The sequence below is a fragment of the Mesoplodon densirostris genome, chromosome 7 (genome assembly GCF_025265405.1).
Source record: "Mesoplodon densirostris isolate mMesDen1 chromosome 7, mMesDen1 primary haplotype, whole genome shotgun sequence".
In the NCBI taxonomy this organism is placed as follows: Eukaryota; Metazoa; Chordata; class Mammalia; order Artiodactyla; family Ziphiidae; genus Mesoplodon; species Mesoplodon densirostris.
In genome coordinates this window covers 76466072-76480025 of record NC_082667.1, presented here as the reverse complement: position 1 = coordinate 76480025, position 13954 = coordinate 76466072, and the positions used below count along the sequence as shown (strand labels likewise).

Below are 13954 nucleotides of genomic sequence, written 5' to 3'. Positions count from 1 at the left end.
AGGTGAAAAGGGTGGATTGAAACTGCACTGGATTCTGGTTGTTTCCTGCAACCACCCCAGTACATGCCCCAGCCTGAGTTGGGTACGCTCTGACCTCACTTGCTTCACAGTGCAGCTCCACACTGGGGTAAAGGCTCAGTTTTGAGGGACATAACTGGGTATAGGCGGGAACAGGGAGGGAGCAGCCATTAGTGGTGCTTACCAAGTCAGTACTTCGGAAGTGGTCCCAGACACCAGCGCTGGGACAGCCCATCCCTAGACCCAGGCTGAGTGCTCACACCAGCCCCACCTGCTCTTTGGTGCAGCTCCACACTAGGATGAGGGCTAAAGCAACTGAAGAGAGAGCTTAGTTGTGAAGGAAAAAGGCAGCTCAGTCCCAGTGCAGGATGTGAGCTGAGTGGGGGCAGTCATTTCTGGCCCTTATGGAGGCAGCACATCAGAAGAGGTCCTGGACTCTGACTGGGTCCAGAGGTACCACAGCCCATGCCTAGACCCACAGAGGGCACCTGCTCCAGTCCTTCTTGATGCAGCATTGTTCTCCTCTGGAGTGAGGGTGCTGGTATTAGGAGGGGAAAGAGCATACACATAGAGGGAATGGAGCCAGCTCATACTCGAACCTCAGGGCTTCTGCTCCAGCAACTTGGGACTCGATCCCAGACCCAATCGGGTGGTGCTGACCACTGAGCAGAGGAAAAGCCCTAGATCACACTTGGCTCTGGTCCTAGAAACTTCATCTCCAGACCCATATCCTACCAATGTGTTAGTTTCCAGCACATTCTGGTGAAACACATGACTCATGCTCATGTCCGATCCAGCTCTCCCACTAAAGCCACTGGACACATGTAGACTGTATAGGGATGCTCTCACAGAAGGACACTCCTTCAAGACCCCAACAGGTAACTCTTTCACCTAATTTCATAGAGACAGAGAAAGTTAAGCAAAACGAGAAGACAAAGGAATTTGTTTAAACTGAAAGAATAAGAGGAAACCCCTTAAAAAATTAATAAAAGAGAGACAAATAATTTACCAGATAAAGAGTTCAAAGCATAAATAATAAGAATGCTAACTGAAGTAGGGAAAAAAGTAGATGAATACAGTGAGGATTTTAACAAGGAACTAGAAAATATAAAATGAGTCATTCAAAACCAAAGAATACAATAATTGAAATAAAAACCACACTATAAGGAATTAACATCAGACTAGGTGATACAGAAGAACTGACAGTGATCTAGAAGTAGAATAATGGAATTACCCAATCAGAACAGCAAATAGAAAACAAACATAAAAAATAGAACAGTTTAAAGGACCTCTGAGACAATATCACATGTTCCGACATTCACATTATAAGGGTCCCAGAAGGAGAAGAGAGAGAAAGGGGTTGAAACTGTATTTGATGAAATCATGGCTGAAAACCTCCCAATCCTGAAGAAGGAAACAGATATTCAGGTATAGGAAGCACAGAGGGTTTCAAACAGATGAACCCAAATAGATCCACACTAAACATATAATAATTGAAATGGCAAAAGTTAAAAATAAAGGGGCAATTCTAAAGGCAGCAAGGGAAAAACAAACAGTCATATACAGGGGAACTACCATAAGGTTATCAGCTGATTTTTCTGTAGAAACATTGAATATACCATGTCACTCCCTTCCAGCCTGCAAAGTGCTGAAGGGGAAAAACCTGCAACCTAGGATACTCTACCTAGCAAGAGTATCATTTAGAATAGAAGGAGAGATAAAGAACTTCTTAGACATGCAAAACTACAAAAGTTCATTGACACTAAACCAACCTTAGAAAAAATGATAAAGTGTCTTCTGTAAGTGGAAGAGAAAAGGCTATTATGAGAAGTAAGTTGATAGGAAAGGAAAAGTCCCAATAGTAAAGGCAAATTTAGATAAAGGCTGAGGATCAACCACTAAAATAAACTAGTACAAAGATTAAAATACAATTAAAAAATTGTAAAATCAACCATATAATAATCAATAAAGGGACAAACATAAAGATGTAAAATGTGATATCAAAAATACAAAATGTGGGGAATTAAAAATGTAGATCTTTTAGAATATGTTTGAATTTAAATGACTACCAGTTTAAAACTAGTAAATATAGGTCAACATATATGAATCCTACGGTAACCACAAATCAAAAAGCTACCATCATTATATGAAACTAGAAAGGAACACACACATCACTATAAGAAAATCATCAAACTACAAGGAAAGAAACTAAAAGAAGGAAAAAATAGAGAATAACTACAAAATCAACCAAGAAACCATTAACAAAATGGCAATAGGTACATATCTATCAATAATCACTTTAAATGTCAATTGACTAAATGCTCCAATGAAGTACATAGGGTGGCTGTTTGGATAAAAAAACAAGACCCATTTCTGTTTACAGGAGACTCATTTCAGAGGTAGCAACACACACAGACTGAAATTCAGGGAATGAGAAAAGATATTTCATGCAAATGGAAATGACAAGAAAGCTAGGGTATCAATACTCAGATCAAATAGACTACAACAAATCTATAACAAAAGACAAAGGGAATTATATAATGATGAAGGGATCAATACAAGGAGAGTATAACATTCATTAATATATATGCATCTAATACAGGAGCACTAAATATATAAAGCAAATATTAACATACATAAAGTTAGAAATTGATAATGATACAATAATGAGTAGGGGACTTAACACCCCACTTACATCAATGGACAGGTCATCCAAACAAAAAAATCAATTAGGGATCAGTGGTCTTAAATAACATTAGACCACCTGGCCTCAATATTCATACATAGGACATCCCATCCAAAAACAGCAGAATACACACATTATATACAAGTGCTGTGGAACATTCTCCAGGATGGATCATATACTAGGCCAGAAACAAGCCTCAACAAATTTAAGATACTAGAAATCAATTGCCTGAAGAAAAATGGGCAAAGCGCAAACACGTGGAGACTAAACAACATACTACTAAAAAACCAATGAGTCAATGAAGAAATTAAAGAGGAAATCACAAAATACCTTGATATAAGTGAAAATGGAAACACAGCTCTCAAAAATCCATGAAATGCAACAAAAGCAGTCCTACAAGGGAAGTTTATAGCAATACAGGCTTACCTCAAGAAACAAGAAAAATCTCCAAAAAACAACCTAACCTACCATCTAAAGGAAAGAGAAAGAGAAGAAAGAGAAGAACACACAAAACCCAAAGTCAGCAGAATGAAGGAAATGATAAAGATCAGAGAGGAAATGAATAAAATAGAGACCAAACAAAATAATAGAAAAGATCAATTAAACCAAGAGATTTTTTTGAAATGATAAACAAAATTGATAAACCTTTAGTCAGACTCATAAGAAAAAAAAGAGCGAGGACCCAAATTAACAGGATAAGAAATAAAAGAGGAGAAATAACAATTGATATCAGAGATACAAAAAAAAAATAAGAATGCTATGAACAATTATATGCCAACAAATTGGACAACCTAGAGAAATGGACAAATTTCTAGAAACACAACCTTCAAAGACTGAATCAGGAAGAAACAGACAATGTGAATAGACTTATTACTAGTAGTATAATTGAATTTATTAAAAACAAACAAACAACAACAACAAAAAACTCCCAGCAAAGAAAAGTCCAGGACTGGATGGCTTCACAGGGGGAATTCTACCAAACATATATAGAAGAACTAATACCTATCCTTTTCAAACTATTCCAAAAATTGAAGAGGAGGGAATACTTGCAAATTCATTCTATGAGGTCGGCATTACCCTGATACCAAAACCAGACAAAGACAGTACAAAAGAAGAAAATTACAAGCCAATATCTCTGATGAATATTGATGCAAAAATTCTCAGCAAAATGATGATACATCATGACCAAGTACGATTTATTCCAGGGATGCAAGGATGGTTCAATACTTGGAAAATCGATGTGATACACCTTATTAACAAAAGGAAGGATAAAAATCACATGATCATCTCAGTAGATGTAGAAAAGGCATTTAACAAAATTCAACATATATTCATGATAAAAACTCTCATCAAAGTTGGTACACAGAAAACATATCTCAACACAATAAAAGCCATTTATGACAAACACACAACTAAAATCATACTTAATGGTGAAAAGCTGAAAGCCTTTCCTCTAAATTCAGGAATAAGACAAGGATGCCCATTCTCACCACTTCAATTTTACATAGTACTGTAAGTCCTAGACACAGCAATTAGACAAGGAAAATAAATAAAAGACATCCAAATTGGAAGGGAAGAATTAAAACTGTCACTAGTTGCAGATGATAGGATACTATATATAGAAAACCCAAAAGTCTCCATCAAAACACAATCAGAAATAATAAATGAATTCAGCAAATTTGCAGGATACAAGATTGATATACAGAAATCTGTTGCTTTTCTATACACTAATAATGAACTATCAGAAAGACAAAATTTTAAAAATCCCATTTGAAATTGTATCAAACAGAATAAAGTACCGAGGAATAAATTTAACCAAGGAGGTGAAAGACATATACTCTTGAAAACTATAAAATGTTGAAGGAAAGTGAAGAGGATAAAAAGAAATGGAATGATATTCTCTGTTCCTGCATTGGAAGAATTAATACAGTTAAAATATCCATTCTAGCCAAACAATACGGATTTAAGGCAATTCCTATCAAAATACCCATGATATTTTTCACAGAACTAGAACAAATACTCCTAAAATTTATATGTAACCACAAAAGCCTCTCAATTGCCAAAGCAATCTTTTGGGGAAAAAAAAAATAAGAGCAAAGCTGGAGGTATCATACTCTCTAACTATACTAAAAATCCACAGTAATCAAAAGAGCATGGTACTGGCACAAAAACAGACACATAGATCAATTGAACAGAATAGACAGCCCAGAAATAAACCCATGTACTTAAGATCAATTAATCTATGGCAAAGGAGGCAAGAATATACAATGGGGAAAAGACAGCCTCTTTAAGAAGTTGTGCTGGGAAAACCATAGAGCTACATGTCAAATAATGAAATTAAAACATTTCCTCACACCATATGCAAAAGCAAATTCAAAATGGATTAAATACCTCAATGTCTTTAATAATCATAGAACTCCCAGAAGAAAATATAGGCAAAATATTCTTTGACGTAAATCATAGCAATATATTTTTTTGGTTCTGTCTCCTCAGGCAAAGGAAACAAAAGCAAAAACGAAAAAAAAAATGAAATGGGACCTTTTGCACAGCAAAGGAAAACATTGACAAAACAAAAAGATAACCTTGTAAATGGGAGAACAGGATAGAAAGCCCAGAAATAAACCCACACACTTGTGGTCAATTAATCTATGACAAAAGAGGTAAGAATATACAAAGGAGAAAAGACAGCCTCTTCAATAAGTGGTGCTGGGAAAACTGGACAGCTACATGTAAAAGAATGAAATTAGAACATTCTCTAACACCATACACAAAAATAAACTCAAAATGGATCAAAGACCTAAATGTAAGGCCGGACACTATAAAACTCTCAGAGGAAAACATAGGAAGAACACTCTCTGACACAAATCACAGCAAGATCTTTTTGGATCCACCTCTTAGAGTAATGAAAATAAGAACAAAAATAAACAAGTGGGACCCAATTAAACTTAAAAGCTTCTACACAGCAAAGGAAACCATAAAGAAAATGAAAAGACAACCCACAGAATGGGAGAAAATATTTGCAAACAAAACAACCAGCAAAGGATTAATCTCCAAAATATACAAACAGCTCATGCAGCTCTATGTCAAAAAAACAAAAAACCCAATCAAAAACTGGGCAGAATATCTAAATAGACATTTCTCCAAAGAAGGCATTCAGATGGCCAAAAAGCACATGAAAAGATGTTCAACATCACTAATTATCAGAAAAATGCAAATCAAAACTGCAATGAGGTATCACTCCACACACATCAGAATGGCCATCATCAAAAAGTCCACAAACAGTAAATGCTGGAGAGGGTGTGGAGAAAACGGGACCCTCTTGCACTGTTGGTGGGAATGTAAATTGGTACAACCACTGTGAAGAACAGTATGGAGGTTCCTTAAACAGCTAAAAATAGAACTACCACAAGATCTAGCATTCCCACTCCTGGGCATATATCTGGAGAAAACCATAATCTGAATAGATACCTGCACCCCCAGTGTTCATTGCAGCACTACTTACAATAGCCAAGACATAGAAGCAACCTAAGTGTCCATCGACAGAGGAATAGATAAAGAAGATGTGATACATATATACAATGGAATTTACTCAGCTCTAAAAAAAGAATGAAATAATGCCATTTGCAACAACATGGATGGACCTAGAGATGATCATACTGAGTGAAGTAAGTCAGACACTCATATATCACTCATATGTGGAATCTAATTTTAAAAAATGATAGAAATGAACTTATGTACAAAACAGAAACAGTCTTACAGATATCAAAAACAAACTTACGGTTACCAAAGGGGAAACATAGTGGGTGGGATAAATCAGGAGCTTGGGATGAACATACACAGACTACTATAAATAAGATAAATAACCAACAAGGACATAATATAGCACAGGGAACTCAATATTCTGTGATAACCTATAAGAGAAAAGAATCTAAAAAGGAATGAATATATGTATATGTATAACTGAATCACTTTGCTGTACACCTGAAACTAACACAACATTGTAAATCAACTATACTCCAATAAAATTAAAAAACAAACAAAAAATTAAATCAGACCTAATTTAACTTAAAAGTTTTTGCACAGCAAAGGAAACCATTGACAAAACAAAAAGATAACCTAGTGAATGGGAGAAAATATCTGCAAATCTTATGACCAATAAGGGGTAATATGCAAAATACATAAACAGCTCATACAATTCAATTTATAAAAACAATTTAACAATGGCAGAAGACCTGAATAGACATATTTCCAAAGAAGATATACAGATGGCCAACAGGCGCATGGAAAAGATATTCACCATCACTAATCATCAGAGAAATGCAAATCAAAACCACCATGAGATATCACCTCACACCTGTTCAAATGGTTATAATCAAAAAGTCTATAAATGACTCATGTTGGCAAGGATGTGAAAAAAGGCAACCCTAGAACACTGTTGGTGGGAATGTAATTGGTACAGCAACTATAGAACATTGTATAGAGGTTCCTCAAAAAACTAAAAATAGAACTACCATAGGATCCAGCAATTCCTTTCCTGGGTATATATCCAAAGAAAGTGAAAACACTAATTTGAAAAGACAGATGCACCCCAAGGTTCATAGCAGCATTATTTTTAGTAGCCAAGATATGGAAGCAACCTATGAGTTCATCAACAGATGAATGGATAAAGAAATGTGATATGTATATACAAGGGAATATTACCCCAGTCATACAAAAATAAAATGAAATTCTGCCATTTGCAACAGCATGGATGGAGCTAGAGGGTATTATGCTTAGTGAAATAGGTCAGACAGATGCTCTATGTTATCACTTTTATATGGAATCTAAAAAATAAAACAAATGAGTATAACAAAACCAAAACAGACTCACAGATATACACAACAAACTAGTAGTTACCAGCGAGGAGAGGGAAGGTGGGGGCGGGGTATAACATAGGGGCATGGGATTAAGAGATCCAAACTACTATGTATAAAATAAATAAGCAACAAGGATGTATTTTACAGCACAGGGAAATACAACCATTATTTTATAATAACTTTAAATGGCATATAATGTATAAAATATTGAATCACTATTGTATAACTAAAACTAATACAATATTTTAAATCAACTATACCAGTAAAATATAACAAGACACATATAGTGTAACAACTCACATTTTTCCCTATGGATTCTCTACTACTAAATATTTCTAAGAACAAGAATTCCACACATACAGGAAAGTATTTGTTATTATTAACTGATAAATAAAAATGAACAAAAGTGGGGGGAAAAAGAAAGGGAAACACAACCTTAGGGCTTGCACAGCCAACTCCTGCCATCAAGAACACCCTAGACAGGAAGGTATTGATAATGGTGCTGGTTAAGTTCTGAGAGCAAAGCAAAGCAAAGCATTTTTATGAGTAGACTGCAGGATTCTAGAAGTCTAAGATCTACCCTGGCCCCAGGCACAGGCTGACTCATCCTTGTTCTTCACCCTCGGAGTGAGTGCCATGCTGAGAAGGGCAGGGCTATTTTACAGTCAGCTCCTTGCAGAGAGGGTTATTATCTCCTTACCTGAAGGAAAAGCATGAAGCCTTTAGTTTCCCTACTATGGCCACCTTCCTCAGTTTCTGGGCAAAGGCTTATATGAGGCCAGATCAAATGGCCGGTATTCCAGACAATTTAAAGGCAAAAAAATCTTCTACACTTTACCCAACTTCCTTGTCACAGCTCTTTGGCCCTGACTTTAATATGAATGGTGGGTGACTGCTTATAGTATCTATTTCTCTCCCCATCTCTGTAATTCCCAGAAAAACTCAAGACCTGGTTTTGCTCAGGTCTTCAGTATTATATTTACTTTCAGGATGAATGCTTTTCTTTTTAGTTCACCTTTCTTTTTAATTAAACAAAAAAACCCAACAAAACAGAAAAACAAAAACAAACCCTCTGAATGAAGCACAGAAATGAAATCTGGCCTTTATAGCTTTTCTCTTTCTCCCACTGGATTTTCCAGCTACTAATGATAGTAGTAGTAGTAGGTAAAGGTGTAGGTATAGGAGTAATCGCAAATCCTGTCTCTTTACTTGAAACTGGCACCTCAATTCTTTTCACCCAGGAAAATGGGCAGCTAAGCTTCCAGCATGTCACTCTGAAGCTTTTTTTTGCCTAAATTATAAGAACACACATAGCCACAGAGGTTGAGTGTCTGACATCAGCATTCATCAGGACCCATCATTTTACTCCTGTGTTAGCTCCCATGTGATCTTACCTCTCTTGCTCTTTCAGGTTCTCACCTTTACTTTCCTGAACCTTTACTTCAGCCTAAGTGGTATCTCTCCATTTAGCCTTGATCTCCCCAGTCTGTCCATCATGCTGTCAATCAGACCATGATTAGGCCACACCAATCCTAAATGAAAAAATCTCTCATGATCCTAGCTGCTCACTTGCTCCTGATATTCTAATCTCATCATTCACTTCATATTTCCTTTAATATATATTGTTATGCTTCTGTTTCTTTGTTCTTGTTTTCCCTCTGTTTGGAATTCACCTTCCCCACACCTCCTCTTGGATAAATTTCTCATCCTTTAATGTTTCATTCAAAGTTCACCTACTCTGTGAAGTCATTCCCTATTCCTTTCTGCATCCTCCCAGAATAGAGCATACTTCCCCTTTGTATGTTCCCTCCACAAATAAATTGTTCCCTCAACAATAAATTGTTCATGACTCTACCATGGCATGACAGGTGGTTAATTGTGTATCCATTTCCCCATTCATCTCCATGATCTCCAATATAAATGTAACCACTCATACTAAAATGCTGCATTTCCTAGAAACTAATAAAGCTGAGACCACTCTGTCTTTCCATGTAGTACAGATACAAAATAAAAATGTCTCCATAAGGCCCTGGACAAATTTATGAAAGGAAAAGCCACAGATGGGTATCTATGAAAAGAAATTGGGCTGTAACTAAGATTTAGGGATCAAGCCCAGCGAGAGAACCATTTTTCACTCTGGGTTTCTGTGATCTGGATAATGCTGGAGGAACGTGGGTTCCAAACAATTCAGCAATTATTCTGTGCCTAATCAACTAAGTGGTCTAAAGGTGCACAAAATCATTGCCACTGTCAAGAAAGCACATGGCATCTAAACAAAGCCCAAATCCATTTGCGCTAGCCTAGCTTTATCATTGAACTCCATTCAGCTGTGGACATGTTTCAAGGCCTCTTTTGTCCATTGGCATGAAACATTAGCTAAGCTGATGTACTGATTCTCAAGGGGGAAAGAACTTTGCTTCTTTCAACAGTATGCCTTGACCCTTTGTTGGCTTGTGTGATTCTGCTTGTGTGATTCTTTTTTATTTGAATTTGAAACATCAAGGGTATGATTAAAAAGCTAGCACTTTATATCTTAACCTTGATTTTACTTCTTAGCCTCTAAAATGATGCCATTATAATAGTTCACTTTGATGCTTAAGTACTGGAAATATTTCTTATCAAATCAGAATAGAATACTTACAACTGAAAATAATGGAAACAAACAAAGAGGATCACAAATAAATTCATGTTTTGAGGATGATCTACAGAATTTGATTCAGGGTTTCAGTTCAGCTCCTAAAGCCAGACCTCCTCCCCGCCCACAACCTCTTGGAAGCTATGCTATTAATGAGTAATTATTTTTTTAAAAAGACTTATGTAGAGAACTCTGCCCAGAACTTTATTCATAAAGGAGTGCAGTGGCAGTGGAGGTGCATTATATTAACAAAATAAGAGGACAGGAATTGTTCCTTTCCTGTGGCAATGTCAGTCTAATTTCCAGAAGTCTTTGGAGGTACTTTAGGTGTCAAAGCAGAATAAGTCAACTTAGCCTGCTTGGATTATTAGCCCCACCAATTAATGAAGCTTTGGAAAATTTTTCATGATTGGTAAGTGCCCTGCTTTATCATGGGCTTAAATAAAACAACAACTGAAAAATAAATTTCGGTTTCATACTGGTCAAGACTCAACTAAAGTCCCTTGCCTGTTCCAGGTACTGGGGATCTAGAAAGCCTAAAAAGGATTTGGGGTCAGGTTGTGAGCCTCCTCAAAGGTTTAGAAAAACAATATTTTCTAGAAAAGAACTAGTAAAGGAATTCAGCTTCATTTTGCTGGCTGAATGGAGACCTAATTGCCAACCTCTTCCACAAGCATTTCTCAACTGTTCTAACCCACAACAAGCTTTTCCGTCTCTCAAAAACGTTTGCTCTGGGAATTCCCTGGCAGTCCAGTGGTTAGGACTCTGAGCTCTCACTGCAGAGGGCCCAGGTACCATTCCTTATCAAGGAACTAATCCCGCAAGCTGTGCGGCGTGGCCAAAAAAACCCCAAAACTTTAGCTCTGAGTCAGTGCCACATGCTTAAATATTGTACTTAATAACTTGAAAACTTCTTGAGGGGATGTCCTACCCAGTCATTAACATAGTACTGAGTTGAGCATTGAGCTCAGCCAAGTTGGATTGACTGATTACTTAATTGGTTTTTATAAATGTCAACAGATGTCGTCTGTAGAGGGTTACAGGACATGTAGCAAGATGAGAAAAGTATAAAATTTGGGGCAAGCAAGTAGAATTCAAATCCCAGCTTACACATCTATATCTTGTGATATTAAGCATACATTACTTCCCCTAAAACTTAGAAACTCAGTTTCTTCATCTTTCAGAGTTGTGCTATATTAAGTGGGACGCTGTTGTTAAATTACAGGATGCTTGGCATATAGGAGGTACTTAACAACTGGGGGCAATGGACCTAAGTTTAAATGTGGGGAACTATATTTATGTATAAGGGGAAAAATGGGTGTTATGGGCTAATGATCTAAACACCTGGTAAAACAGCTTTCCTAAATAGGTGCCCCCAGGTCTGTTGCAGGTGTGACAGACTTGAAGGCAGGTGAAAGAATCCGGGGGACTTCATTTCTACTGTGTTTCCAGGGAACACTCTTGAGTTTATCAGGAGACCAGCTCTCTACAAGGTTACTAAGCAAGTAATTTCTCAGAGTTCCCATGCCCGTAAGCCAAATATTAAACAATCCCATCCCAATGGGACATAAAAATACAATGTTAAGAGCTACAGGAAATCAATATCAAAGGAAAATGAATAGGCAAGATCAACAAAAGAAGAAATAAAGCACAAGGAAATCAAACACTTCAATAGGCCCATTTTGCAAAGCATAAAGCAAAACTAGTCGATGACAGAATTTTGTTTTCAAAAGCATTAAACTCACTTCCAAACAACTTAATGTAAGGAATAGCCCAGCACTGAGAAAGACAAAGAAGACATCATTTGGCCAGATGGCCTCATACTATCATTATTCTGTGTTCAGAATGTATCAGAAGCCCACCTGTCTCTGACCACTGCAAGCAAGTGTCTGAGCCTTGCTTTTCTGGATGATGTCACCAGAAGAGTGAGCGAGTTCGTGCAGGTGATCATTTCAGAGAAAGAGAAGTTTTAATCAGCAGGACTGTAGAAGTGAGGGTTGAGGGCTCATTAAAGCTCTCACCCAGCTGACCTTAAAGGCACCGCCAGCTCTCGGCGGGAGGACTAACATCGGCTTCTCTGCCCTGCTCCCCGCCGCCCCCCAACCCCATGTTCAGCAGTCTCTTTGCAACCCTACACCTCACTTTTCATTCCAAGCAGGTCTGCCTGCCACTCAGCGGCATCATTAGCTGTAGCTGGGATTAGAACAGAAGTCTTTTCAGGAATCACGGGAGACCCATGACTCAACCACCTGGGGAAAGACATGCGGAGGGAGAGCAGAGGGGGAGGGAGAGCAGAGGGGGAGGGAGAGAAAGAACAGTGACAATCTCCGCCGCACCACATCAGCCTTACCTTGCAGGAACAGACAGTACACCTGTCTTCTTTCAGAGTCCACACCTGCCCATTGTGCTTCAGTCCTCCTTCATGGGGGCAGTCACCGGAGCAGGAGGGCCCAGAGGGACAGAGGCAGTCGAAGCCCCCTGCCAGGTTGATGCAGGCAGAATCATTCCAACAAGTATGAGTTCTTAAGGCACATTCATCAATGTCTGCAATGAAGAAAGCATGGAGCTTTAGACTCCAGTCAAGATGATCATTAGAAAATAATCATCACTTATAATAGCATTCGTTAACATTACTGAGTGTTTGCCTTGTGCCCAGTACTGTGCCAAGCTGTTCACGTGCATTATCTCATCTACTCTGCAAGGCAGCTAATGCAGCTGAGCCTCATATAAGTTAAATAACATGTTCACTGTCAGATAGCTAATAAGTGGCCAGTCTGGGACTCAAACCCACAGCTGTCAGACTCTAATTACTAAATTATCCAGGAGCAACTCTGAACTGCTTTTAGGATATTCTCAAGAACTATACCATCCAGAGGCCATAAATACTGCTAATTCGTTAACAGTATGGATACACCCATGGAGATCTGGGTCTAACAGAGAAGGTGTGAATAGATTAGCCACTGAGTAAGAACAAGTGGGCAATTAGGGCAAAACGAGTGAGCAATTAGGGCAACCCTGAGCCAATTAGGCTGCCCCCAGATCCTGGGGCCAAGGTTGAAAGAAAAGGAAATAATTCTTGGAGGATGCCTTGCCTAATCAAAAACTCACCACCCTAATGGCTAGCAATATTTTTGCTCACACAAGAAAACATCTCAGAGCTACAGTTAGGATATGGCATGAATGCTGATGAAAGACACCATATATTTTGCTGTTTTTCATTGACAGCCAAGTATGGAACGAAAACATAAATCCAGTAGCCCTCCCTGACATTCAGGGCTCTGGTGACCTTAACATCTCAAACATATAGCTGTCCAGCCCTGGTTTGAGTCCTTTCCCTGCAGACAACCTATTACTGCACAAAGCAGCCTATTCTATCTTTGAATGACTCTTTTAGAAATGTCTTCCTTTTGAATTATGGTTTTCTCAGGGTATATGCCCAGTAGTGGGATTGCTGGGTTGTATGGTAGTTCTGTTTTTAGTTTTTTAAGGAACCTCCACACCGTTCTCCATAGTGGCTGTATCAATTTACATAATTCAAAAAGAGTCATGTACCACAATGTTCATTGCAGCTGTTTACAATAGCCAGGACATGGAAGCAACCTAAGTGTCCATTGACAGATGAATGGATAAAGAAGCTGTGGCACATATATACAATGGAATATGGAATATTACTCAGCCATAAAAAGAAATGAAATTGAGTTATTTCTGGTGAGGCGGATGGACCTAGAGTCTGTCATACAGAGTGAAGTAAGTCAGAAA

At 38.0% G+C, this 13954-nt stretch overlaps 1 protein-coding gene across 3 annotated transcripts in view; it reads right to left on the bottom strand.

Moving 5' to 3' along the window:
- Window positions 1-13954, bottom strand: part of NELL1 (neural EGFL like 1) — a 911833-nt gene that overhangs the window by 34037 nt on the left and 863842 nt on the right. For all 3 annotated transcript variants that reach the window (XM_060103268.1, XM_060103269.1, XM_060103270.1), the window contains one exon: window positions 12546-12739. In XM_060103268.1, the coding sequence (XP_059959251.1) occupies window positions 12546-12739 (194 nt within the window). The remainder of the gene's footprint in view (window positions 1-12545; window positions 12740-13954) is intronic.